General features: G+C 40.6%; 2 protein-coding genes across 2 annotated transcripts in view; one reads left to right on the top strand and one right to left on the bottom strand.

Annotated features, from left to right (window-relative positions):
* Positions 1–5,487, bottom strand: part of pvalb7 (parvalbumin 7) — a 61,965-nt gene extending 56,478 nt beyond the window's left edge. The window contains exon 1 of the mRNA XM_022214023.2: positions 5,353–5,487. Within this exon, the coding sequence (XP_022069715.1) occupies positions 5,353–5,359 (7 nt within the window). The 5' untranslated portion in view covers positions 5,360–5,487. The remainder of the gene's footprint in view (positions 1–5,352) is intronic.
* Positions 1–17,284, top strand: part of ncf4 (neutrophil cytosolic factor 4) — a 42,815-nt gene extending 25,531 nt beyond the window's left edge. The window contains 5 exon segments of the mRNA XM_051946113.1: positions 5,465–5,563; positions 11,104–11,255; positions 13,152–13,217; positions 16,919–17,025; positions 17,028–17,284. Coding sequence (XP_051802073.1) covers positions 5,465–5,563; positions 11,104–11,255; positions 13,152–13,217; positions 16,919–17,025; positions 17,028–17,125 — 522 coding nt within the window. The 3' untranslated portion in view covers positions 17,126–17,284.
* The last annotated feature ends 10,537 nt before the right edge of the window (positions 17,285–27,821 follow it).

Raw genomic sequence — 27,821 nt, 5'->3', positions numbered from 1 at the left:
GTTCCGATAAGTCCGCAATGGTTGATTTGTAGTAGGACTGGAATCATGAGATCGCCAGCAGGCAGCTGATGTCGTGTTCACTCGTTGTCATGGTTACATTGACGCTATCTCACAATGATGCAGAAATCCTTCACAAATCCTTGGATCCAGCCTGTAAGCGGCATCATTGGCAGAGTCTGATCACTTGGTCCTTGAGTTATTTGTGACCTTCCCTGAAAATTCCATTCCGTTAGCCTGTTTTTGAGTAATTTTGTGTAATTTTATCATTACGATTATTACTTTGTTGCATTCCTTGGCCAAGTAATAATTGTAAAATATGTTACTTTTACATCTTCCAAGTCCTGGATTTTTTTGTCATGTGACTGTTGGCTGCTGCTGAGTTATTCCTGGCCTCACATCTGCACCTCGAAGCTCATTTTTGTGTAATTTTTTTCCTTTTTTTGTAGAATCTAGTTACTGCAGATGGTTTACTTTTGAGAAAAAAATTTAAATTAAACATGTAAAATAAATTCAACAACAGAAAATTGCTAAAATTGGGCGTGATTTAATCAGTAAGATTAGCAATTGCAGAGAAAAATATTGCATGTATTTAAGGCGTTTGAAAATGTTCATTGCATTCTTCAGCGCCTGAACGTGGCTTTTTGGCACATTATCCTACAAAGCATGGCTCAATCAATAAAAGAGAACAAATAGCATTTCCAGTACATTTCAGGTTGAAGTCCACATGCCTGTGCTGAAAGTGCACTGCTCTGGTGAAGAGGTTATATTCCAATTGATTTGACACAGCCCACATACAATCTTATTTTATTCTCTAAATCAAAAAACAGTCAAACTGGGCCGGTTTTACCCGGTATCATCTGTTTGACTTTCCACTTTGGTGATTTGGTGAACATTTGTGCAGCATTTTACAATAATGAAATATTAATAATTAATTTAACCAGCTAGCAGGGGTTGCAACATGTAGTTAAGTTGACTAATGCATGCACATCCCTGTTTAGCGCATCTCATATAGAACTGATGTCAGTCGGATAATAAGAAATGAACTAAAACACTCAAGTACAGAACACCTCTCTTTGTACAGCTTCTTTAATAGCTTATATTCATTCTGCAGATAGTTGACTTCATTATTTAGCAACATCATTAGTGGAGACTCAGAAGAAGAAAAAGAAAAGATTTTTTTTTAAAAAAATCTAACAAACACAGACAAAGGGAAAGCCACAAGTAAAAGAATAACGATGTGGAACAAAGATGGCGAGGTTTTATAGAGGAACAGAGAGAGATGAAAGGAGGGGGAATTGCTTTATCACATCATATTTGGTGTTTGTGTCGGAGATAGTAGTTTATCACCTCCAACGCAGTTTCTCATCATCTATAAATTACAGCCAGCAGTGGGTCAGCGCTATACTAAAACAGCGTCTGGAATGATGCATTAAAAATAGCAGCCCTGGATTCAAAGCGTGTGCACGTGTGTGTGTGTGTGTGTGTCCTCAGGGTCATGGTAATCTCAGTGGATTGTTAATCCAGCAGCTCCCTCTCTCCCCAGCTTCATTAATCTGCCACTAGCCTGTGTCTCATTTCTGTGGACACACACACACACACATGCACTCACACACACACTTAGGCAGATGCAGGCATTCATTCGCAGACAAACGCAAACTTGAGATGCTTTAAAAGTTTAATCCTTAAGATTTTCAGTATGTTAAACCTAATTTCTCATGCAATTTTTCCATAGCATTTATCCAGCTACAGTGGTTCTATATATACAGCACCCTCCGTAATTATTGGCACCCCTGCTTAAGATGTGCTCTTTAGCTTCTCATGAATTCATTTTTTTTTCTAACTAATATAGGACCACAATGAAAAAAAGAGGAAAATCCAACCTTTAATTCAAGTGCATTTATACAGTGGGGGAAAAAAATCACACATTAAGAAAAAATTATTTTACATCAAATCATGTGTGCCACAGTTATTAGCAAGCCTGATGTTAAAACTTTGTATAACCCCCTTTTGCCAACAAAGCAGCACCTAATCTTCTCTTATAATACATTTTTCAACAATTTTCACTGTGAGAGTTTGCTTCTGCAATAAAAATGTAATTTATGTTAAGGTTTTCAACACATCTTAACCAGGGGTGCCAATAATTATGGAGGGCGCTGTATATATTTCCATTTAGTAACGGTCCGTTTGTTTGCTGCCCCCTGTGGTTAATATTCATATTATGGTTTCTTGGAACAGTGCATTAGCTCTAAAACTTACATGAGCAAACAGTTGTATTTTCAAATGTAGCAAACACAGATTAGCATTTACATTTCTTCATTACCTGCATATAAAATGCTATACAGCACTGCTGGTCTGAAAAGCACTTATGGCCTTAACCCTGCATTCTTTCTAACAGCCAGCAGAGGGCGACTCCTCTGGTTGCAAGAAGAAGTCAACTTGTGTAGAAGTCTGTGAAGATATTGTCCGACTCTGAACTTGGTGTGTTAATGCTATGAACATTTTCTCAACAGCTTTATGGTCTCAACTAACAGTTTCTAGTCTCCTCCAATGCAGCATGATGCACAATTTGTTAATTATGGTGCCATTCAGAGTAAAACAGACAATAAAGCAGGTTACATGATTGACATGTTGCTACGGTATCACTGCATGTCCACTTCTTAATCAGACCCACCCTTCGCTGATCCCATTTCTGCACATTTGCATTTATTTGGAGTCTTTCTGTGTGTGCACCTGGCAAATACATTCACTGTCCATTTACCTTTGTTTTAGCCTGCACTACTAACTCCTGAGAGAAATATCTGGATAAATGCTCCACTATGTTCTCTAGATAACTTTGTCATTTTTTTGATCATTTATGTGGCAAGACAAAGGGTGTACCACAGAGGTTTTTAAACTTATTACTCCAAGCTTCACATTTGATTTTACTGAAGGTCAGAGTGTTGATTGGCAATGAAGTAACGCTTAATCAGCTCACTTATAACTTTCAGGTAGCCTACGAACAAGCTCAGAACAGTCACTTAAGTCAAAATACCCTGAAGTCTAGTGAGGAAATAGGTCCTCTTTAGCTGTAGTCACTTTCATCAGTGTGTTACCTTGAACACAGATCCATGAATGCACCACAAACGTGACCGAGCCTGCACAAAACCAAAGGAGACACAGCTCACACAGTTAGTCCATGTTTACTTATGACGTATGAATTTTATTGCATTTACACTAGTTGTAGAAAGTGTGTGCTGCAGGAAATGGGACACATTGTGTAGCCGAGATTTAGGAGCTGACGGCAAATTCTGTGGCGCAACGTTAATGTGTGAACTTTGCAGAAACAACACAACACTCTGTCCAGCAGTACCACCATGACAACTAACGATGTCAGTGACAGGGACATAAGCCCCATTAAACACTCATTCACTTCCAATCTCTTCAGTGCCAATAATAACTTATTTTTAATAGAAAGTTTGTTTTAAAAGATAAAAGGTCACATTTCAGAATGTATTGTCGCCATAATGCAAAGTGTCGTCTGGATCTGAATATTTAGGTACAGTGCTGTTTGAGTTGGATGCTAATGTCAGCATTCTAATGTGCTGAAGAGTGCAGATTAGTTTTGACAGTATTTGGTTGGAAACCAAACCACTGTCTAATGTGAAGTTTTGGCCTGATAACTGCATTATAGGGCGAGTCAGTACATCATATCAAAGAGATTATAGTTAGGGAGGGACTTTAATGTGTTTTCATGGCAATCCATCCAATGGTTACTGAAATATTACTGAGTGGTGAAAAATGGTGGACTTCACAACAAAAAAGATCCACAGTGCCATCTTAAAAACCCTAATTAGTGCAAGTTTAGGTTTTATCTCACCTATTGTCTCTCTAATGGCATGAAAGCCAGAGTTCCTTTGCACTCAGTCACTCATTGTCCTTTAAGGATTATCACACAGAGTCACTGTGAAACCACCAACACAAAGACAGGAGTGATCTATCAGCCTTCTGCAGCCCTGTACCTCTGCTTAACTTTTCTTATCTCCTCCTCTTCTTCCACCTCCTCCTCCTCCTCCTCTTCTTCACCTCCCTCCCACTGCTTTAACCGCTCCTCGTTCTTTTTTGGGTCTCGCTGCACCTCTCTGAATTTCCAACTCTACTTCCACAGCTTCCTGTGATAGCTATGATCCCTTTGTGGTTCTGCTTCTTTCTTTCTTTCTTTCTTTCTTTCTTTCTTTCTTTCTTTCTTTCTTTGCTTCATCTGACAAAACAATTTTATGTGCTTCTTTCATGCATGTACAGGTTAATACTGCCCCTTATGTTTGTTGCTGAAGGTGCTCATCACATTTATACACCACAAATATGCTAAAATTATTGTTGTAGCTTCAGTGTGTGTGTGGTTGTGCTTTTGCATGTGTGCATGTGTGTGTGTGCTGTTTATCATCTGCCTGTTGGAAGCGTCTCTCTGCAAAAGGACTGGAATAGGTTTAAAGCACTGGTAATGACTCTACTGAGTTCTACTTTAAATGCAAATCCAACCCCGGCAGGCTTTTATTCCACATGCACAGATGCTAACCGGGACGGTTGAGCATCCAACCACCCCTCCAAAACTTACAAAGCACACAAACGCGCACACACCGCACATGCACACACCTTTCACTGAGCCCAGCGCCTCCTCAGGCTGTCCGACTTTTGCCTTTCCCAGCGTCCTCATGTGTGCTTTTGATTTCAGCCTACACACACTCACGAACACTCGGATAGATCCACAAACTAGTACCAGCACACACAGCGTATGTTCTACTCACACGTAGAAGTCTCACATGCACAAGTGTTTTGCAGAGTTACTCAGCATCAACAATTTAGATGCACTAAAACATTTATGTCATAATAAAGTCTGCAAACCTTCCAGCTTCACAGTTGTGGGGATTTAGCTGCTTTTCTGTCTGATTTCATTCAAAATTGAATATCTTTGTGTAGTTGCACGTTACCTTGGAACTTTGCCGCACTTTTATCTCTTGTGTTGAATAAAGTATGCAATAATTGATTTAAAAAAGAATTAGTCACAGCCCATTTGCAACAACTCCAACACACTTAGACGGATTCATCAATATCAGAAGCTATTTACTGCTCTATATCTAAACAAATGAATTGAATCCTTTGTTCTTGCTTCATTTCTCTCTCTCGTCACACACAAACACACACACGTCTTCTTACACTCTAAACTTCACTTCTTTTCTCCTCCTTTGTATTTGAAGTTCACGCCTCTTCAAACTGAAAAAAGTCTTTTGCAGCATCTTTCGCTCTCACTTTCTCTTTCTCTCCCTTGGACATGCTCACATACTGTTCTCCATCAACAAAAACTCTGTGAAGACTTACCCGTCATCGCTCACTCTTTGTGTTGAGTCCGTCCGACTCTCTCTTCTCGTTAATCTCTTCTCTCACTGACCTATATGTGTGTGTGCGCTCTCTTTCTTCTCCTGTGTCTCAGGCGATGTTTGACTTTCGCGGCAACGGCAAGGCAGAGTTGAACCTGAAGAGGGGAGAGGTGATCTTCCTGCTGCGACGAGTCAACGCCGACTGGCTGGAGGTAAGAACGGAGAGAGGAAGAGAGCAGGAGGGAGGGGAGAGAGAAAAAGAGAGAGCAGGAGAGGAAGAAGAACGAGAGAAAGGTAGAGAAGGAGAGAGGCAGGGAAAGAGTGGGAGATTGGAAGGCAGAGAAAGATGGATGGAGAGTGAGAGGGAGGGATGGGAATAATATAGGAGAGGTGGAGGGGGAGTGGAGATGTAAGAGAAGAAAAAATAGAAAGAGAAAGAAAGAAGCAGGCATCTTGATCAGAACAGAGGAGGGGAGGAAAGAAGAGAAGGATGGAGGAAGAGATATGGCAGGAGAGGGAGAAGATGATGAGGAAGGAGGGAGGGAAACAAAGAAGGGGGAAGAGGAACTGTCTGAGAGGGATGGGGGAATAAAAAGAAGAGAAAGACAAAGAGGAAAGCTGCAAAGATGAGGACAAGTGATCAAGAAAGTGACAGCATAAATAAGAAACAAAGAGGGAAATTAGGTAGCCACCTGAATGAACAGATGTACGTCCGGCTTTCCAACAGCTCTTCCATAAGATGGCCAAAATATATGGACAGAAATATTAAAAGTCTGTTTTATAACTGTCTGTATCTTGTCCTTCCTGGTTTGAAAAGGAGACCTCTTACTGGTACATCAGTCAAAAGTAATGTATTTAATTCAAGCTAGTAAGCTCACCAACTAGATGATGTGATGTGTAAGCAGGAGACAAGTCAGGCATGTTAGAAGTGTGTGGATGAGTGGAAATATGGGATAATGCCTGTTTGCTGGAGCAGCAAACCAAACAAAGAAAGAACGCTGGGTTGGGTACAGGAGGCCTGAATCCTGTAAGAACAATCAATAATGCCTTTCTAGAATTTCCTCCTCGATGAGAAGGTATGAGCAGACAGCCCTTCCAGCTCCACCTACCAGTCAATTCCCAGTAATTGTGAAGCAAACAGAGGGAAATGGATCGTCCCAACCGGCATGACTGTATGAGGGTTGTCTATAAATTACACAACCCACAATCCTATGTGTACATAAAAATGTATGAACACATCCCTTTATGCAGACACACAAACAGAACAACCACCTATGAATGTGTTGGCATGCACACCAGTACGAAGTGTGACCAAAAAGAAATGAGACGTTGGTTGCTGATGACACAATTCAGCAGCTACACGGTAATTGCCGAACATCTCAGCACTGTGTGAGAAAAGCAACACTTCAAATTCAGTTTATCTTTCTTTTCACAGGTGGGTTTCTAGCTTGTGTCAGGCGCCCTCTGTCACAGAATTAACCTTGAGCAAAGGACTAACATCAAGTTCTTTGGGAAGATTTGGGAAAAACTCCAACAGAATCCCTTGCAATGCTGAAGGATGCATACAGGCAAACATCGTCCAGTACAAGTGTGCATGAGTGGCACAAGAGGTTCACCCAAAACCATGACACCCCTCAAGAAGAAGAACTGATGCAAACATCCAGAAGGTCAAGAAACTGGTGCAGACTGGTCATCAGATACGATGACTGAGCAACGAGGATCGAATAGAGAGTCAGTCAGGACCGTGTTATTGGACAGTTTAAGCATGCGGGTGATTTGCTTCGTAGTTGGAACCCACACTACTTTCTGAAGACCAAAAGACCCACCCTGTGGATGTGTCCCAGGATGTTCCGGAGCAGCTGGAGGGCAACCCAGCGTGTTTGGGAATTGCCATCTCTAGAGTTGAGACCTGGTTCTTCTGATACAACCCCAAGACCAAGCGGCAAAGTGGAAGTAGAAGACGTCAGCGTCTCCGAGACCAAAGAAAGCCCACATGCCCAAATAAGATCCAATAAGGTAATCCTGACCACCTCCATATTCAATCCAACATGCTCAGCCATCATTGTGACCGTCAGTCTGCGATCACTCTGCACCAGTTTCTTCACCTTCTGGATGTCTTTTGCACTTGACTTTAGCTAGAAAGCAACTTATGAAGAAAGATAAAAGGTGAACTAAGGTGTTTCTTTCCTCATACAGCACTGACATGTTGGGCAACACTACGATGGTGTTGCCCATCATAGTGTTGCCCATCATAGCAACCATAGCTGAATCTTGATTTTGGACTCAAAACGAGGCTCTGTAAAATATGTTTGTAGAACTGTGAGAATTCCACATTGTCAGACCTGGACATTTTTATATTTTTCCCCGAAAAAGTCTTATGTGGAAAGTAATTTTAAGGTCCAGTATATCAAGAAACTGGTTAGAACACAGACAAAATTATTTTTGTAGCAGATTCTCAAAATTCAGCCAAAATGTTTTACAATACTTAGTTCTCGGTCCCAACTAAGAAATAGGAAAGCTCTCAACAAAATCTGAGGTGGTGCAACAACACCACTGTTGGTGCAATGATACAGAGATGGCACAGAGCTGACATCTCAGACCAGTCCAACATCTGTAGGATGAATTGGAACAGCAATCATGAGCCTGGTTGTATTGTTCAATATCAGTTTCTGAAATCAGAATTCTGATGTGCCAGATGAATGCTCATGGTTTCCTTGGTGAGGTGATGATATATCCGCATGCTTGTTTGTCACTTTGCTGTATTTAAATATTTTTTCTGTTCTTTATGTATATATGTCTTTCCATTGAGTATCTTCGACATGCCAAATTCGTAAAAGAAATACATAAACAGTCCCTCCACATATTGGAGCAGTCAGGTTAATTATAGAATACAATAAAATGAAACAGAAGCTTAAAAATAGTGTCATCCCCACTCGGCAGCAGCCTGCTACAGTGACCACAAAGTGCCTTCACTGGTGTGATTGGAAGTGCCCTGCTCTACTTTCCTTTACAGGAACAATTACTTAATGAACAAAGTGTCCTGATTACACACTGCACGTGCCACGTTTTAATTAGCTGCTAAACATAAAAATGCAACACTGGAGTATGGGACCTGGCAAACAGTCATCATAGAAACTGTGCTTTGTTGCAAAGTACCTAAAGAAAGGTCAGGAATAGTGTTTATTAAAAATGTGTGAGGTGTTGAGATAGAGTGTGAGAGAGAAGCTGGGAGTGGGTGAGTGGGAGAGAGAGAGAAAGGAGGTGGAAGCTGATGTGGTGGGAGAGGGAGAGAGTGAGAATCAACATGGAGGAGGAGGATGCACTTAACCTGCCCCTGGCTTTCTAGAGAGATCCAAAAATCCTAACGGAAAACATAGTCTAATAATCCTTATGCAACACTGCAAAATGCAATGTTTTGTTCTTTTTTGGCAACATTGCCTCCACGCTAGTAGTAAGGGTTTTGTTTTTTTGGCGGTGGGTGAGGTTAATGCAACACTTAGAACTTGTGAAAAGTTGACTGAGTGCCTTTGATTTAGTCAGTGGACAGAGCGGCTGTGGGTGGAAAACGTGACGAATCCAACTGGCATACTGGTGCATCAAGGTAAACGCTACAAACCCACCAAAGTGAAGCAACAAAGTAACAGATTCAGACCCAGAGAGATTGAGAAACACTCTGATCAGCAGCTGCAAAGCTGCCAATGAGAAACAGGCTTCAACACTAGTTGTTGCAGTGATGCTGCTCAGTGGCCAACGATAAAGAGGCTGATGGAAGGGAGCAGCCGTGAAGTGTTGATGCAGAGAAAGATTTTATTGGAAATAAGCATGTATGCCCAGAAAGGGGAGTTCACAGGCAGTTTAGTTGTTTTAAAGAGAGCTACTCAGCCTTTGAAAACAGTCAGTAATGTCTTCTGTGGATCTGGAGGAGCTTTAAGTCTGAGGCTCCATCCACATGAATACGTTTTCATTTTGAAACTGTCCTAAACCAGAAATGCCATTCATCCACCTCTCGAAAACACAAATGTCATGGCCATGTATGTAAACTGAGCATGTGGTTGTGGGTTTAAACATGAAGCAGAAACTAAAAACCAACATATTAAAACATAAAATAAGAAACTTCCTTAACTGTATAACAGCTGCTGTAATATGTTATCTAATGCAAATTAACCATTGATAGTCAGGCCTGATGGCTTTGATTTCTCCTGGAAAATGTGATAGGAATGTGAGAAATCAGTGACAGACACATAGTAGCACTTAAGGCCCAATCAGACTGGATGTCTGCGTTATTGTTTCCAAAAACCTCTCTTTCTGACCGTCCAGGCTGAAATTCCACCTCAGAAACACTAAAGCAGAGGTCAGTGTTTCCAAAACTCTTCACTGTAAGGGTCCTAAGATACCAGAGTAGAGTAAGAAAAGTATTTAAAAATATTTGGATATGAACTCAGAATACTTGAATCATTTTCAATTTAAAAAGCCAGTTATACATTATGAATTGATGGTGTACAATTGGACACAAGAGGGGGACATTTTCCAGTTATAAAGGGTTTATGGGAAACAAAACCTTCCAGGCTTTTTGCAGCATGAAGCAGGATCTGAACTAGAGACTAAACAGGAGCATATTAAAGCTGGGATGCACTACTTTGACCATTGAAGTGCGTTAACTGAGAATACAATCTACACGTTTGTGTGATAGTACAATAAACCAACAGGTTACATACTAATACACAGGAAAGAGGGCTGGTAAGTAGAAGTCTAAACCCACTTACCTACTCTATATTAACAAGATAAAGACTCAAAATGTAAATCCTCTGCTTCCCAACCTGCACTCACTAACCAACCAGAAAAATGCAGATGAGTGTAGCAGCTCTAAACCTGGCGTCTGAACATTTAGTCGGATATATGTCGGACCATATGATACACTGGAAGAAACTGCACAATTTACAGGTACAATTTGTGGTTTTATCCAGTGACAAAACTAGTGGCTCATATTGCGACAAAGCAGATATAGACATGAGCTGCACACACCAAATCACAGCCGCCCACAGCGACGGTTTCCTGAGCTTTTAAACTGGTGACATGATGGTTGGATGCAGCGCTGGTGGATCTGTCCAATCAGAAAGACGCACGACGGAGGAGGAGCAGTCAGAGAGACGATCTGAAGCGTAGCCACAATTCCAGGACAACGGCTTGTACATGCTAATTTAAATACAAAACCAGGAAAAGGTTAATCACACAAAAGGGAAAAGGAGCACAACGGCCTGCAGCTGTAACAGTTTCTCAATAGGTCTGTCGTTTGGGCAGGAAAAGGATGAAACAAAAGCTCTTTGTCTTTAGCTGCTTTAATCCATTTCAGACATCGCTGGCCATGAGGTGACATACACGTTACTTGCATGAAGAAAACTAAAGTTGTGACCTGATAAAATGAACAACATTGTTCTGCTGTGAATGTCTGAAAGAGCTGGATGCTTTATAAAATCGTCTCTGCGTGTTTTTCTGCAGACTACCACTTCCAGACACCAGGGGTGCAGTAAAAAAGACTGTCTGCTTGTGTGGAGTGTTCCTAACATCAGCAGCATATTATGAACAGGCCAATTAGTTTGGAAAACGTCTCTCCAGATGCAGCTCCGTGTTTCCTTTTAGTTTGTTTCTTTCCTTCAAATCTCATCACCGGCCCTTCATCGCGCCGTCCTCTGAGACACTTCATTTGTTCTTTCATCACGTCTTCACCCGTCTCTTTTCTTCCTCCTTTCTTCAGGGCACAGTCAACAACCAGACGGGTATTTTCCCCGAATCCTTTGTGAAGATCATCAAACCCCTCCCAGAGAGTGACCCAGAAGGTGAAGGTGGAGCCCACAGATACAGCTGTCTTCACTGTTCCCTGCTCACCCCCTCTGGAGTCTACACCAGGTCTGTGTGGCATTAATGAGTTAAAGGCTAGAGGTGTGTAGTCGGAGGATCTGACGGTGACATGAAGCATTTTTTATGCAGTAATGTGACTTTGAGAAGCTTGATTGATGTTTCTGATGTTAGATGGAGATTGTATTTATCTGACAGGTTGAGCATCGTGATCAGGGTTTGGTCCCATGTGAATTTATGACTGTATAGCTGTTATATTTAGCAGAAGCATAAGACTAATAGGCTTTTAAAAGTTCACATTAAAGAAATACCGGGCTTTGCAAAAGTTCTGTTACACTTGTTGAGACATTCACGAAAATGAACACAAAGATTTTTTGGTGCAGTAAGATAAAACTTTTGGGTGGCCACATTTCTGATTAATATTATCATTAACACATATATTGAAATATTTGGAAAGTAAAAAAATGATCTTATTGCACCAAAAAATCTTTGTGTTCATTTTGCTTGCATTTTGCAAGTGTAGCAGAAGTTTTGCAAAGCCCGGTATGTAGCAGTTTGCACACTTTTTTGTTTTAATTCTTTTAAGAGAGTAAAAAAATGAGTCATTCTTCACCAGGAAGTGTGCATGTTTCTTAATAGATCAGCTTCTAAAAGTGTGTTCATATGCAATAATTGTCTTTTGTGGCTTTCAACTGTCATGTTCTTTGTGTTTTTTTTTGTTTTCTTTTTAGCTGTAATGACAACAACTAGAAAATGTGTGCAATATCTGGATGTATTGTTACAACACTGAGATTTGAAAACAGGGAAAATATTATGGTGCTCTGCCCTGGGCTGCCCCCAAACCACTGTCCACATTTCTCTTACATTAAGACAAGGTTATGCAGTGAATCTGGAATTTCACACCAGGCAACCACTTAAAAAAAAAAGAATTGGCTGAACCTCACAGGGAAACTGAGCGCAATTCTGCACTTGTATACCGCCGTTTAAGCCTAGTTAGGTTCTACAAAGCGCTTAACGTGTTTCTCAGTCATCCATTCATTCACACACCAATGGTGGCCATGCAAAGTGCTTGAATACCGTTGGGAGGACTTGAGGTTCAACGTCTTTCAAGGTCAAAAGTCAAAGGTTCTTCATTGTCATATCATTCCACATTTGCATATGCATCAATACGAAATTGGACCCTGGTCCCGGTTTCAGCCATAAAAGACAATATAAGTATAAAAGACACTTCCATAAAAGACAATATTAGTATAAAAAGACACTACTATTATATACCCTAACGGGCGTCGAATTTATTGAGTCTTTCTGAGAATTTATTGAGTTGGTCTTGCCCAAGGACACTCTGTTACGTGGGGAGGCCAGGGATTGGACCGCCAACCTTTCAATGAATGGACAATCTACTGTACAGCTGCACTTGACCCATGATCCACCTAAACTATTTGACATTATCACCCAGATGCACTCCAGTCCTACCTCCTTCAATTCTACCGAGAATAGGTTTGTCTGATTGCTAGTCCCACAAATCCCTCTTGAGGTGTTTTTTTTTCTTCTTTTTTCTCTCTTTTCGTTACCAGAAGGATAGTCCCATTTCGTCCTCTCAGTGAGGTGGTTGTTTAATGTGCACAGACGACGTGTAAAATGAGCGTATAGCACCACCCAGCACGCTGCCACCAGCTTCACTGGAGGGGAACGTAGCAAACACATCAAACAAGCCCAAATATGTTGAAAATGCGAGGCATTTTCAAGTATTCAAACACGAGTACAGTAGGAAGAAAAGGTAAGCGACAGGAGTATGTGGGAAAACGAGAGGGTTGACAGGTACGAAGAATCACACTGCTAGGAGTGAAGTTTTCTGATGACTATTACTTAAAGTGGCTGCCAGCTTGGCTACCTGATCTTATTTTATTAATGTGCTTCAGTCAGAATATTGTGTTTTTTCTTCTACAGAGATGTGTGTGTACAAGAAGACCTCACCATCCAGCCAACATACAAGGACCTACTGTCTCGCATGAGGTAAAAACAACAACAGCAACAAAAAAAAAACATTCTGGACTTTTCTGCTGTCTGTGCTGAAGACATTTTCTAATAGAGACAAACAAAGCATTTGAGGGACATTTTAAAGTGTATTTGAGGTCAGGCTTTTATTACATTTACACCCATGTGGGAAAAAATTAGTGTGAAGAGCTGTTTGACTGTGCGGGGGAATTACAGCTCACACCTGTGGTCACATTAACACACCTTTGAGACGAAAATGTGATAATGACCAAAAATGTGATAATGACATATTTGATGACAGCTTAAAGTGAAGATAATTAAACTGGATGTAGCGCACATTTTCAGCTCTATAATTTTGCTCATAAAACTCAACAGTCATCTGGTTTCACTCCTTTTTCTCATTCTTCACTCAAAATGTCAACTTTTCCGACACTCATAGATGTTTGAACCCAGAGCTGAAACATGCAGGTCGACTGTCCTGACAAGTCACTTAGCAGTTCTTTTTGTGTACATACAGCATGCGTTACATGTCCATTCTTCAAGAAATTATTTCTCCTCAGGCTACTTCCATGTTTTCTTCCAAAGTGAAGGGTGTTTTAAAGTTTGAGGCAATTTTTTTGATTTGTGACACAAGGCTCATTTCGTACATTTGACTTAAAGCAGAGCTCAAGTATTCATTACATTGTCATCTGATATCAAAGTAACTGCTTAAAAATCTAAAAGATCACTACTTCTTCCTGTTTAAACAGTTTTTGCATGTCAATCATTACATTTATGCAGCAGAATTCACTCTGCAGTAGATTCTTGTATCTCCTCTCCAAGTGTTTTTTCCTCTCCTTAATGAAAAATACAAATGTTCCCTGGTTAGATGTGACATCTGCTTTTTGTTGCAAGTGTTTAACATGCTTTATTGAATCCATTTTAATAAATTAGACTTCAAAAGATGGAAATTTCAATCGCAAATCTGAGCTTTTGTTCTTCGGTCCATGCGGAGCACAACAGATTTACATGTCTAGTTTTTCTTTAGAAGAAGAGCTGATGAACTAAGCTGATTGCTGACCTTTGTGGGCCCACTGTCAGCTTTTCATTCTGTCAGTGTTTTGTAAGTGAAGTTGCATTGAAATTCCACGACAAACAAGGACGGGAAAAGGTCCATTAATTCAGCGGCCCGCACTGAGGGGCAGAATATTTAGTCGACGTGTCACAGCAGACCTGCAAATTCCCGGTTGCCAATCATTACCACTCGTTAAATTAGTTCCTGCGGGACCTCCGACTCTGCCCCCATCCTCCCCACCCACAGTACCACCATCGCCGGATGCATATGCTCATTACACTATCAGATCTGCTCTTCTCTGTCTTTTCCCTTTCATTTTGCCTCTCCCTCTATCTCTCATTATCTGGTAATTTAGATAGGTGAACGCTGTGATGATTAGCCCTCCCCATTCATAATCAGTTCATTTCCGCCGCTTATCTGCTCATTATTGTTTTTCTGTGTTCAGGCATATTGTGCCCTGGAGTAGGATGGATGAGACCCCGGTCTTGAGTTTTAATATGGTTTTGCACTGATAAAGGGAGGAGGGGAATAAGGAGAACAGGAAGGGAGGGCGGTGATGGAGGTATGAGGAGACAGTAAGCAGGGAAGAGAGAAGAGGGATGATCGTGTTGTATCAAACAGGAAAGAGGACGAAACGTAGAAACAGGCAGTGGAGCAGCTGAAATGTTGCTAAACTACCAGTGTTAAATTATGTCGTACATAAGGAGACTCTACTTGGGGGCATAAAATAAAATTAAACCACAGAATTGAAACAAATTACCGGCTGTTCTTGCTAAACATTATGACGATAGAGAAAATGGATGAGTAACCAAACAAATAGCCACTGAGGGTGCTAGTTACGTATTGTTACCCATTTCCTTTGGTTCTTTATTTGTTGTCATGGTGATAATTTGCACAGCGAAATTTAATGCTTCTCTGTGCAACATTCAGAAAACCCTTATTATTATTACGACTGACACCAGTGGCTGTTGAATGCAAAAAAATACAGACTATATCCACTTTGCACCCTAAAAGTTGTGTCTTGTCTGCATGATATCTCGATTTCTCCAACTGGAAATTCTGAATGGATGGCTGTTTTTATTCCTTTGGGAATCAGGAGCAAGAAAGACTTGGTTGGCTCTACAGGCAGCAGAAAAAAGGTGCTGCAATTGGTCAGTGTTCACGGCCGTCCTGCATTTCTGCCCTCCAACTGCTTCCCTCGTCTGTTAAATGAACTGCAGTGAGCATCTCGTTGCCACAGACTTCGTAGAAAAGATGGACGTAGCCTCCAGGTTTGAAACGTGAAACAGCAGGGGACGACTCCTCTGGTTTGCAAAAAATAAGTCAGATTGTGTAGAAGTCTAGGATAAACTCACCCTTCTCACCTGATTTGTTGCCTCAGTAAATGTGCCACTTGTCGGTCAGAAGTGTAATCCTTGGTAAGCCTAAATGCTGCAGCAGAAAGTACCTGGACTTCCTTTTCAATATTTCTTAACCAAGAGCCTTCTCTGGTTCTCACTGAGTGATGAGGAGTCCCAGTATTCTTACCTCCAACACGCATAGCTGAGTGGTGAAAGAACAACAAAAAAATGCGGTTGCCACCTCTTATATCATTTTTCTAACGAGCTTATGGTTTCAGCGATTAGTGGAAGTCTCCTTCAATTCGGTGTGATGCTCATTTTGTGAATTCTGGTTAATTTAGAAGCAAATACCTGATAAAGGAGGGCGTGTTTTGAGGTGGGACCACCTTATGATTGACAGGTTGCTGTCGTATCAGCATGAATTGTGTACTTGAGTTTTCAGTCAGTTTAGAAGCCTAAAACAGTCCTAATAAATGGGTGATGTCACAATTTCTACATCCATCTTTTATTTACAGTCCACACTTGTTGAAGCTGCTGGAGGATGACTACAGTTGTGCCTTGATGTTGCTCATGTTCCTGTATTTCCAGATGGGCTTTAATAGATAAAAGTTAGTTTTTGTTGTAGTTTTGGAGCTTCTATGGAGTCTGTCCTGCAATCTAACTACTGCTTTGTCATATGTTGATGTTAGCGGACTCTATTATAGTATTAGCTGTAGGAGAGCATTAGAGCAACATGAACTCCACATTCTTTGGATTGTTCCTGAAAATGTGTCCAAATTCTTTAATATAGAAATTACTGTGGTCAACTGAAACAGCTGAAGCCGGTCTAATTTTTACATTACAATCTGTACACATGTATGTAATTCGGTAAAGAGGATGTTAAAGTTGGCAAATTTGCAAACCTCTGACTTAGTCAAACTAGATTTGCTTTGATTTGATTTGTTTCCTGTAAAGATTATCAGAAGGATTGTTGCTGTTTGTCCCTTCTTTTGTCATTACTGCTCTGCATGTGTTATTTCTAAACTTTAAAAACTTGCATTCCACTTTGTCTCACACTCTCTTTATTATCTACCACAGCAAGAAGGTGTGAGGATGTGGTTGTAATTCATGACTAATGTAGTGATTATTGGAATAATTATGTATATTTTCTTTGGAATGTGCTTAACATTTCAGATATTCTTTAATCTTGGCAGTGCTTTTTTAGTGACCTTAGTTTGACTGCTGTGACGTCACACTGTGGCACAAGAGAAGCATCTCTGGGGTTTTAAATATCTGAGAGCAAAGCTATTCTGAAGACACCATCCCGCTGTCCTTGTCTCTCTCAGGGATGTCTTCAAGGTGGATGACATTGCCCTGAACTACCGCGACCCCGAGGGCGACCTTATCCGTATCCTTGACGACGAGGACGTCCAGGTGATGATCCAGGAGGCAGAGGTCAGCAGGGCAAAGTCAAGAGACCAGTCAATCAGTTTCCGTGGGAACTGCATGTGACCATGGCCTCCGACCTTTCTGTTTACAACACTGAGGCTTGAGAGGAGGGAGAGGGCTGTGAGGGATATTTAAAGTATTACTATTCTCATATTAGAAAATGAATTAACCATATTGAGATTATTACTGATGTTGCTTTGTTGTTTACATTCATTTAAAAAAAGCTTACATTTCACTTAGCAATAAACATATTTTAGAACATTTTAACATTTTGCTTGATTTTATTTTGTTGTTTAAAGTTTTTCTTTTTTGTCATTAGCTGTTTTCTTAAAGAAATATCACAACAGTGCACAGCCTAGAATGTGTAGCGTTAACCTGGCAGCTCAGCTCAGTGCAAAATAAGCAGAAAGTTAGAGATTACATCTGTAGATCTCAGAAACAGCAGCAGTGTTGCAGACGTCATGTGTGAAAGATCAGCAAAGAGAGTCCCACCTGAAGCCAACCTAAAGAAGGCATTGCTGTTGTTAATGCTAAATAACCAACTTTTTAACAATGAATCTTTTAATCTTTAAATATCAACCTTGACACATGTTCACAAGTCATTTTGTTACAATAGTAGCCTCATTATACACTATTACAACTAATGACTGAGAGTTTGCCTGTTTCGACCTCTTTGCGCGACAATTTGCAGCTTTAATTTTATAAGTTCTTATCTTTGTGTCTAAATCATATCAATATCATATACGCTTTTTGAGGATGTGGTTTAGGAGATGATTGGTATTAATCTGTTTTGGCTTATCGGTGTATACAGGGATGCAGTAAAGGGACATGAGACTGTAGGACATCTTGCAGCGGTCAGTTACATTTAGTACGTTTACCATAGATAAAAAGAAAAGAAAGTAATACATCTTTAACCTTTTCTTTTTACCCTTTTTTTGGAGAAGGCTAAATTAACATGTCTAAACATCATCTGTCAGGCTGCTGTGTGCTCTTTTGAGAGGTAAATAAGGATCAATGCCTGAATTCACTAAAAGAAAATTCGCACTAGTATTGATCAATCCTGTCACCCAATTACAAACATTTAACAGTCATTTGGTGCTATTGGGAGAACTTTTAATTTCTTGGTATTAGGGGTGCGAAATAAAAAATAACGAAATAAAATTCAAAGAAGCACGAAATAAAAACGCGAAATAAAAATTATGAAATAAAATTCAAAGACGCACGAAATAAAAACACGAAATAAAAAACGCCACACACCACTGAGACTGATGATTTTTGACCCTCGTCGCCAACCGTACCAAAACACTCGCTTCAAAACGGAGGAAGACGAGGTTGAGGAATTAGCTGACCCTCCTTCGTCAAATAAATCGGTTGTGGCTTCCTATGTAAACGACGAGAGAACGGTGAGAAGATTGCGGATAAAACAAAAACCGTGTGCAAAACATGCCGCTACAGTTCGCCGTACACTGCGGCGAGTACAACTAGTTCACAGTTCAGACATTTATAGTCTGGACTGCAGCTCCGAGGACTGCTGTTTGTTTTCCTTTTCATTCAAGAATGTAGTTATCCTGATTGTTACAACAACAAGCACATTTTTATTGAGATTTTATGTTTGTATTTGCTCTGTAGTCTAAATAAGGGAGACAAAAATACAATTGAGCTTTTTTTTCAAAGACCATTATTTTGTACTGATGCAGCTTGTGAGCTGACCATTTCGTTACACCCCTACTTGGTATACATTTTTTCCCTTTTAAGTTTATTAAAATCATCTCATTCCCAACTTTCTGAAAATATATAGTATGCTCCAATTCATAATTAGTTCAATGTGATGAGTACACTGAGAGAAATACTCACAAGCTTTTCAGGAGTGCCATCTTTTCTCTGTTTACAACCTTTGCTGGGTTTTATCCATCAGGAAAGCTCTCACTGTCTTTCTGGGTTCAAATCCAACACTTCCAGATGTCTTGCCATATTGCATCGCTCTAACAAGTTTGGAATCTGGCACTAGAATTACATTTTTTTTTCAGCAAGGTTTGCATGCAAGTATTGGTGTGTAATGACCCACTGACTGCTCACAGCTTGATCCGACTGGAGCTTTAATGTAGAAGTATCCTAAGTTTGTTTATGGCTCTTGTCTCGTTCACATCCTGAATTCACATTTTGTCCGTGTGTCTGCATTTCATTCACCCTCGCCTTAGGAAATCCAGATATTGCCTATGCTGGCAAGACAGATTTTCCTCATCTTTAATGCAAAGTTATTCTCCTCATATTACTTTTTAACAACCTCTCCCAGGCACTGTGGAAGCTATGCTTCTTTAACAGTTGCTCATCACACCAGAGGCAGTGATATTTAAATGTAAACACCATATTCAGGTGTATATATTACATATTAAATCATACTGTATTTTTATAGGATTAATCATCGTCGGTAAAATGCCAAATTCAGAAAGAAAATATATATGGTATTTCTGTGAAAGACTGGAGTTACAGCAAATGTTTTTATCGTGATAAGAGGCATTTTATTGTCAATTTGGGAAGAACTCCTGCTCATTTTAGACCAGTGTCCAAAACAACAATTATTTTGGAAGCATTAAAATGCTGTTAACGCTCCACCTGAAAATGCAGCCCGGATCTCTGGACACATAAGTGTAAATGGTGGTTTTTCAGGTGTTAATGGGTGTTTCTGGGATGATCTGCTCCCGTGAGGCACCGACACAAATGCATAGCGCTGGAATGTTATTATGGTGAGACGTGTGCAAAAAATGTGAGATTGTTTGATGTGTTGAACTCAGTGGAAACAGAAGAAGCAAGCTGAGGTAAACAACACAAAGACACAGAGATCATAAACGTGCACAATCCCTCACAAACTTTACTTATCACGATATATATCAAATACAATTGCATATAAGTAGATAATGAGAACACGTTTGTCTGTGTGATAACTTCAAATATTACATAACTGATTTAAATCCCGTCAATTAGCTTTTTCATGGGTGAATCATGAGCAAGGTTTGCTTCTCTCCAGTGAGAAGAGAAGCATAGTGGCATTGGTTCGACCTCGGCAGAGCTGGAATGGATAAAACTTGCTGTACGTGGTGATGACTCAATAAGCAGCCGAACACAATCACTTTCTATTGCACGCTTTCGTCTCATGGCTATTATTGGTTTCAGTCTCTGCTTTGTTTTTTTTCTAATAGAAATAAGAACCCTCAGCCTCCATGGTCTTCACATGCTGGTAGATTTTCCACTTCCATTTAACAGCTGCTCTCATCCAAGGAAACCTAACACTGAGTGAGCAGGTGAGGCTGCAGGCCTGGTTCAAGGACACGCTCACTGATGGACAATGCAGCAGATCAGCCGTGCTCTTTTGGGGAGGAAAAACAACCTCCTTGTTTGACAAGAAGAGCCAGCACTGGGGAAACTCGAGGAACTGCATCAACTTCTTGGGAACATTTTATTTCTGTCTTTTTAAGTCTTCCCAGTTTGACATTCTGCCACTTTCACTGTCATCATCTGTCTCTCTGCAGCTCTTCACCTTGTCGGCCAGAAATAACAGACTGCTTAAGTAACATGTCCCCTAGTCAACCTTTGCCCAGAATTCAATTATCTGCATTTGTCTTTGCAGCCGTGTTGGCCCGTTGTACATCTAATTAAGCTCATATTAAATGTCATTAGGGCCAAAGTCATGTCAGCCTGCAAATCAGCCATGAACTGACAGTGAAGCGTGGGGTCCATCCTCAAGCAGCAGACAGTTGAAAACAAAAGAAATTTAATGTTTTATTTTAACTCGGTCTCTGTATGCAGTGATATATTGAGCAGTTTTGTAAATAATATGAATCAGCAGGCTTGTATGAGGTCATGTAACCTGTTAGCCGGTCTCCCTCTAGAACAAATTTGGACGTAGCATCTAATGAAGTAAGAAAGATGGTGAGCTGAACTGGAACTCTGGGTGTCTGACTGGTTCACTGAAGATCTGTCAAGTTGAGCAGCAGGCAGTGACAGTGCAGGCCATTGGAAAATGTGTTGAGGAATCTGATCCTCCGGGGACTGACAGTGAGTGAAAAGGACCGCAGAGACGAGGACACAGGCAGGAAACCAGCCAACCGTGAGGCAGGTGACATGTTAGCGGAGGTGCTAACAAGGGAAAAACCCAGTGGGAGACCAGCAAGAGGGCAGTGATCCTGGGAGACATGAGGCCTGCAGCGCTCGCTGCCACGCCAACAGGACCGAGTGTCTAAAATTACCAACTCACGGAACAACCTGAGTTCGAAGGAAGTCGGCTCGAGCTACTGAATGCGCTCTTGCACTAAATATAGAGTCGCTCAGTGTAGTAGGTTAATTGAGTCACGTCTTCTATGGACACACCGGGCCTGCTGAGTCCATATAAATTGTACAGTCACGGTGTGTTCAGGGACGGGTCAAAAGGCGGGAAGGTGTGCAGTGACGGTGGAATCCAAATCTTAACTCTTCTTCTGTTTGAGCCTTCTGTGGCAGATGGATTTTTGCCTTTAAAAATCCCTCTAATTGCCTTTTTGCATGCACCAGTGATTGTGTGGCACTTGTGCAATGTGAACAGTGGTTAGATTGTTCTTTCCACAGCTCTTTCAACAGTTGATAAATGAATAAATGTTTCTGCCAGATAACAGGCTAACACGAATATGCTCAAACGCCACACAGGAAATGTGACAAAGATTTAGTGACTTAGGAGCGGAGATCAGCTGATCGCTATTGGAATAAAAACTTGACTTTAGTTCTATGTGAAAAGACTCGTGGGGAAATGGAGACGAGATGATGCCACTGGGGAGGAAGTTAGAGGATCCCCAAAGTTATTCTAATTCATCTGGAGGGGGGCATGAATGTACGTACCAAATGTCATGGCAACCCCCTGTAATAGTTGACTGTCAGCCTCAGGGATCAACACACAACCGAGTCAGAAAGTGGTCTGCTAGAAAACATCTACATGCAGTATCTGCTGGGCTGCAGTGGAGCTGACACTGGAGTAAATGTCAAATAGACTGAAATGGTGTTTGAAAGCAGAGGCTGTTCACCTTCCTGAGTAACAGAAACAGACAAACATCTTGGACTGAGCCTAAATTTACCAACATGTGGTTGGTGGATGGTGTTCATTTCCCTGCACTGTTTCCTGTGTGTCCCTTCACACTCCATTTGCTGCTTCTTCTTCTTTACTATCCTGACCTTCTGTTCACCTTCTCCTCTTTTCTCTTCAATGTTATTTCTCTCATTTGGCAACTCCGGCCATATAAATCTTCACTTAGGGGAGCGTTTTCTCTTTACAATAGGTGCGCAGCATAAAAGGGTCGTTAAATCGAATCCGAGTTGCTGCTCCTGCTGCTGTTGTTTTTCACTGCTGTTGTTTTGAGATTGCTTTTTTCAAAATCACATTATTCTACAGTCGAAATGGCTTTTGCAAGAGCTTTGTGGTGAGGACAATATCCATTTAAAGTTTCCCAATAAGCTAAATCCTGCCATTAGTTTGAGTTAGACAGCTTTTTAAAATTATGTTTTGGACCTTTCTTTAGAGAGATGAGCATGCACCTTTACAGTGTTTAGTAAAAGAGTGTGCAGATCTGTGCACCAACTGATTACTGGGTAGCTGCTGATGAAATCCCATCTTTGAGTGTTGCATTCAAGCAAACAGAGGTGTTAAATGCTAACAAGCTTGGAAAATCTGTCTGCTTTGAGCACATTGTTGTTTGATACTAAGTTATTCCATTTAAAATTGGCAGCCAGCACCACAATCATAAGCTGTGTTAAATCACTCCTTTAGTTACTCAAGCGACACCATGTATAGCATAAAAATTAACACTGAATTGAGATTTGAGATGCTTCGAAATTGTCGCAGAAAATAGTGTATCTACTTGGACACTGTTTGTTTGCATCCCAATGCAGTGACTAAATCTCCCTCAGTAAGATTTCAGCCAAATACCATAAATAAATAAATTCTTTTTAGCACAAAAACTGTCTGAATACACCAATATGAGAAATTATGTGACTCTTTCAAACTCTAATGGGTTCATTAGGTTTGATTTTGCAACTTTCTTCACCAAAAAATCACCAACATTGTAAAGGGTTAGTAATGAAATTGGCACTGCATCAGTTCGGTGCCATCCTCATAGGAAGGGTCTAACAAAAGACATCTTCACTACTTTCTATTTTTGAGCTGCGTTTTGTGAATTGCTTTCCCGGCGTTGCTTGTCTCTGAGCCTGTTTGTGACATTTATGAACAGGATCTCAAAGTGCAGCCGGGGTGAGGAGGGCGTCTGTTTTGGGAACTTGTCGTTCTGTTGGTTTTATCAGACTGTGATCTTCAAGAAGCAATGGGACTGTTTGCAGCAAAGTCTGAAGCAGCCAGGATAAGAGTCAACTCCTCTAAGTCTGAGGCCATCATTTTATGCCAGAAAGAGTGAATCATTCCCTTGAAGGTGAGTTGTTGCCCCAAGTGAAGGGGTTTAAGTGTCGTGGAACTTTGTTCATGAGATGCAGGATTTGTAGAGGTTCAGCGTTAATGTTGGGGTTGTACTGAACCATCACGGTGAAGAGGGAGCTGTCTATTACCAGCTGGTACTTGATCCAACTGTAACCTGTGATCATGAGCTGTGGGTGGTGACCAAAAAGAATGAGATTACAGATCCAAAGCAGTCACAATCAGTTTACTGTGTTGTGTGGCTTTAAAGATTTGGACATTTGGAAGGAGTTTGGGGTGGAGTCGCTGCTCCTTCCTGTCGAAAGGAGCCAGATGAGGTGGTTTGGGCATCTGATTAGGATGCCTCCTGTGTGCCTTCCTTTGGAGGTTTTCTGGTCACGTCCAACTGGAAAAAGACCAGAGAGTAGACTCTGAACTTGCTGGAATGATTACATATCTCATCTGGCCTTGGAGCGTCTTGCTGTCCCCTAGAAGGGTTTTCAGTATTTCATTTAAAGCGCACTCAGTGGAGAGAAACGCCACACTTTATAACACAGTAACTGCTGATTCGTGTCATGAGTATCTACATGTTGATTCGGTCAAAGTGCCGCTCCTTATGCAGCACAATTTTTTTTTATGCATCTTTTGTCTGAGATGTTTGAATCACCTCCTTGTTCTTCTGTATTGATCACCGTGGGATGGACTGCTGTGCTTTGCTGTACTGCTGTGAAGTGCTGCCACTCTTTGGCCTTTTGAAGTTACTGCAGAGTTAGTGGACAGCACTAACTGTTGCTGTTAATTGCTTCTTTCCTGATTCACACCTTACATCCTTTTATATCGGTGAGACTCCACAGGTTACGTTAGAGCAGCAGTGTTCTGCTCTACTTCTGCCAGTGAAGCACTGTGATTGTTCATGATGACACTGAGCCAAGCAAAGACAAATAAGTAAATGTACGAATGTTTGTCTTGACATCTGTTTTCTCTTGGTATCTATATTTTGAAATGTACAGTACAACCACACACACATGATGAGGCAAATACACTCACAAAGAGGCTGCTGAGATGGATTTGTTTGTCTGCTCCTGGTCTTTGCCAATGAGTTCAATCCATCTTTATCTCATTTTGTTCCAGCCGGCAGACATTCGCCCTCCTCCTCCTCATTTATGATCATGTAGTGATCTGTCAGACTGATGGAACACACACACCCAACCGCACGCTCCAGACCGACTTCTAAACAGTGGATAATAGATGGTTGCATTTAACATCTGGTGTGCAGAGAAAGAAATCAGGAAATCTGTAGCAGTAATAGTAGAACACAGAACACATAAAGTATTACATCATGCGAGCACATGTGAAAATTAATCGATTGTTTATTTTCACTTCCTCCATTCAGTCCCACTAAAAACTCATCTCTGTGTATTAAAATTACATATTTATTTGTTGTTCTTTTCCATGAAAATAATCCCAGCCCTGCTCAGACACTGTAAAACTACTCTTCACTACTCAACAGCAAGTTGTAATACAGAAGTAGTTCATGTTTGAACTATAAACCAATTCTGAAGAACTAAAAAGTCCCGCCATGCTAACAAAAGGACTGGTTTCTTAGGTTTGTTACACATGAAAGCCCAATCTGAGTTTTTGACACCATCATTGGTACTCTGCAGCTTTAAGGTAGAAATACTCAGCCATAGTGTTGACTTATTTCACTTAAAATGTGTTTCTAGCATTTAAAAAAACATCCCACGAGCATATTAATAACATGAAATGCTTTTTTAAAAGTTTAACTGGAGGAGGTGTGTACCTTTGTGAGTATGGCTTGAAATTGAAAAAAAGAAAAAAGAGATGAAAATGAAAAAAGAGCTGGTGATTGATTTGAAAAACTGATCCTTTCAGTAGGGTGAGCCAATCAGAATGGACGTGAACCCATCCCAGCATTATACACCAAAATTCAACATTTTATCTAAGGAACTTATGCAATTTTAAATAGTTCCATAGATAGTTCCATTAGTAAATGATCAGGACCAGGGAATTCAAAGCACCTTATGTAAAACATAAAAGGCATAAAGAGAAGAATTATGATAGAATTGAAAAAAAAACAACGGCATGCTGCTAATGATTTCATGTTTAAAAAACTGAAGCTGAATGAGTGCACATCTGAATGGGAATGCTGGTTTTTGTATCATCCTTTTGCATCAGCTTTAATTCTCTGTCTTTACCACACGGAGGCGCTGTTGATCTGCTTGTTTCAGGGGTCAGATGACTGCAGAACCTCCATACATCTTCATCAACATAATCATCATCGTAGGGGTCGTCAGCATTAGGAGTACTGTCATCATTACCATTAGCAGCATCCTGCAGATGATTTTCAAACACAATTACCCTTTACTGTACTGCTTTATTTGTGTTCAGGTAGCAGAAATACATCAGTGGCACTGACTCCTCCGTGCTTTATTACAGCTTGTGAAGTTGTCTTAATATTAAAGTTAACTGAGTTGGGGCCAAAAGAAAAATTGTGCATGACAGATACCACGTTGCAGTCAGAAGAGCAGCATGACTGGATAAATCTGTGTCATACTGCAGTAAATTTTCCATCAGACGAGAGAGGAGGAGGAGGAGGAGGAGAAGATGAGTTTTTATGGGGAAATTGATCAATACTGCCATCTCCATTTAGGGCTGCAGGCTTTGAAGGGATAGGCAGACAGTGAAGGAGAATGGGAGGGCAAAGAGAATCAGGAGAGACGGCCCAGTGAGCAGCACTCACAGCGAAAATGTTCAAACGGGGCGAGTGGAGTCACACAGATGGCCAGACACACACAGAAGGTCAATTATGAAGCTGTGGAGGAGGCAGAGACTGCTCGGAGTCTGTTGTCAAGAACTTGGCTTGAGATGTTGGTGTGAGGGGACTGCATGTGTGTGTCTGTGTGTGTGTGTGTCAGTGTCAAGGGGTGTGTTTTTGTATCAGCATGAATTTTAAATCAGTGTCTAGTTCAGATATGAAAGGGGAGGGAAAAAGTTGGACAGAGGTTGAGACAGGTCGGTGGTAAAGAAAAAACAGAAGGAGATTTACAAGAGAGGGAGAGTTTAAAAACAGGCGGGACATTTGATGTGCATGACAACAACAGAAAAAGGCTACGTCAGGAGATTTACTGTAACAAATCTGTTTTTCTGGATTACAGTAAGCCGGGCAAATTGTTTATTTTGTGTGTATGCCTGTGTGTGTGTGTGTGTGTGTAGGGTTGTGAGAGTGTGTCAGGATGTGAGTGAGTTGGTGGGGATTTCATGAGAAGATCAAAGATCAACTTGCAACAAGAAATGAAACAACAAAAAAAAGAAAAAATGATTGAAGTCTGAAATCCAGGAAAATTACTTAGAAAAACGAAATCTCTCCTCTTGCTGCTCTTGTCTTCCGTCCGTTAGGGTCACAGGTAGACACTGTGATGAACAAGTAAGCATGTAAAAATCACAGCAGCTTACTGAGAAACTTGTGTGTAATTACTGTTCATTAGATTCTGGTAATCCCGTGGCTCATCTGTGGGTCATTTTTAGCAACAGTTTTACTTCATGTCTCCTTTGAACTTCCTTCATTTGAGTTTCTGACTCAAGCTTACCACAGATGACATCATCAAGTAAAATCATTTAGATGTGAATCCACTATATGTATGTAACCTCTGAACCTCTACAAGTGTTTCCTCAGTTCTTTATCACAGCAACAAACATGTGCTGTAAATAAACAAGGATGTTTTTTAATGCCAAATCCAGCACAATGGGACACAACTGCAAATACAACCAACAAAAAGCCATGAAGGTAACAACTGAATAAGATGTTATTTATGGAATGCATGAAATTTTAATATGTTAAACGATATAGCAGTTTCTGTATTCTCAAATATTCTGAATTGAAATATATTCAGGGGAAAAAAGTTAAAATATCAACCAAAGTGAAGTCATTTGATTTGTGTATTGATAAAAACTAAATGTGATAAAAGGGACAGAAACGACCTTAATGCCAAAAACATCCAATATTTGAGGAGATTAGCTTCACTTTAGTACCCAAACAAAACATTTTGTTTTTGTTTTTTGGCTTTTAGAGGTTTGACTGCTGCTCTTTTGTTCATTTTGTTGTGTCGTCGTCTTCTGCAGCTTTTTAATGTCACCTCAGTAGAGAATTAGCCCCATGCAGCCATCTCCTACACATAGTACTTATGGAAGCACACATTTGATTTGCATTAATTTGCATTTTTGACACGTTCTCTGGAAGCAGTAACATATATTATTTATTATCTATTCATTATACTACGACCACTTTATCCTCGACAGGGTCACAGGATTGCAGGAGTCTACTCATGGTGACACTGGGTGTAAAAAACTGATTCTGA

Source organism: Acanthochromis polyacanthus, chromosome 3, assembly GCF_021347895.1.
Source record: "Acanthochromis polyacanthus isolate Apoly-LR-REF ecotype Palm Island chromosome 3, KAUST_Apoly_ChrSc, whole genome shotgun sequence".
Classification (NCBI taxonomy): Eukaryota; Metazoa; Chordata; class Actinopteri; family Pomacentridae; genus Acanthochromis; species Acanthochromis polyacanthus.
Note: the sequence above shows the minus strand (reverse complement) of the source record. Positions and strands in the feature narration are given on the sequence as shown.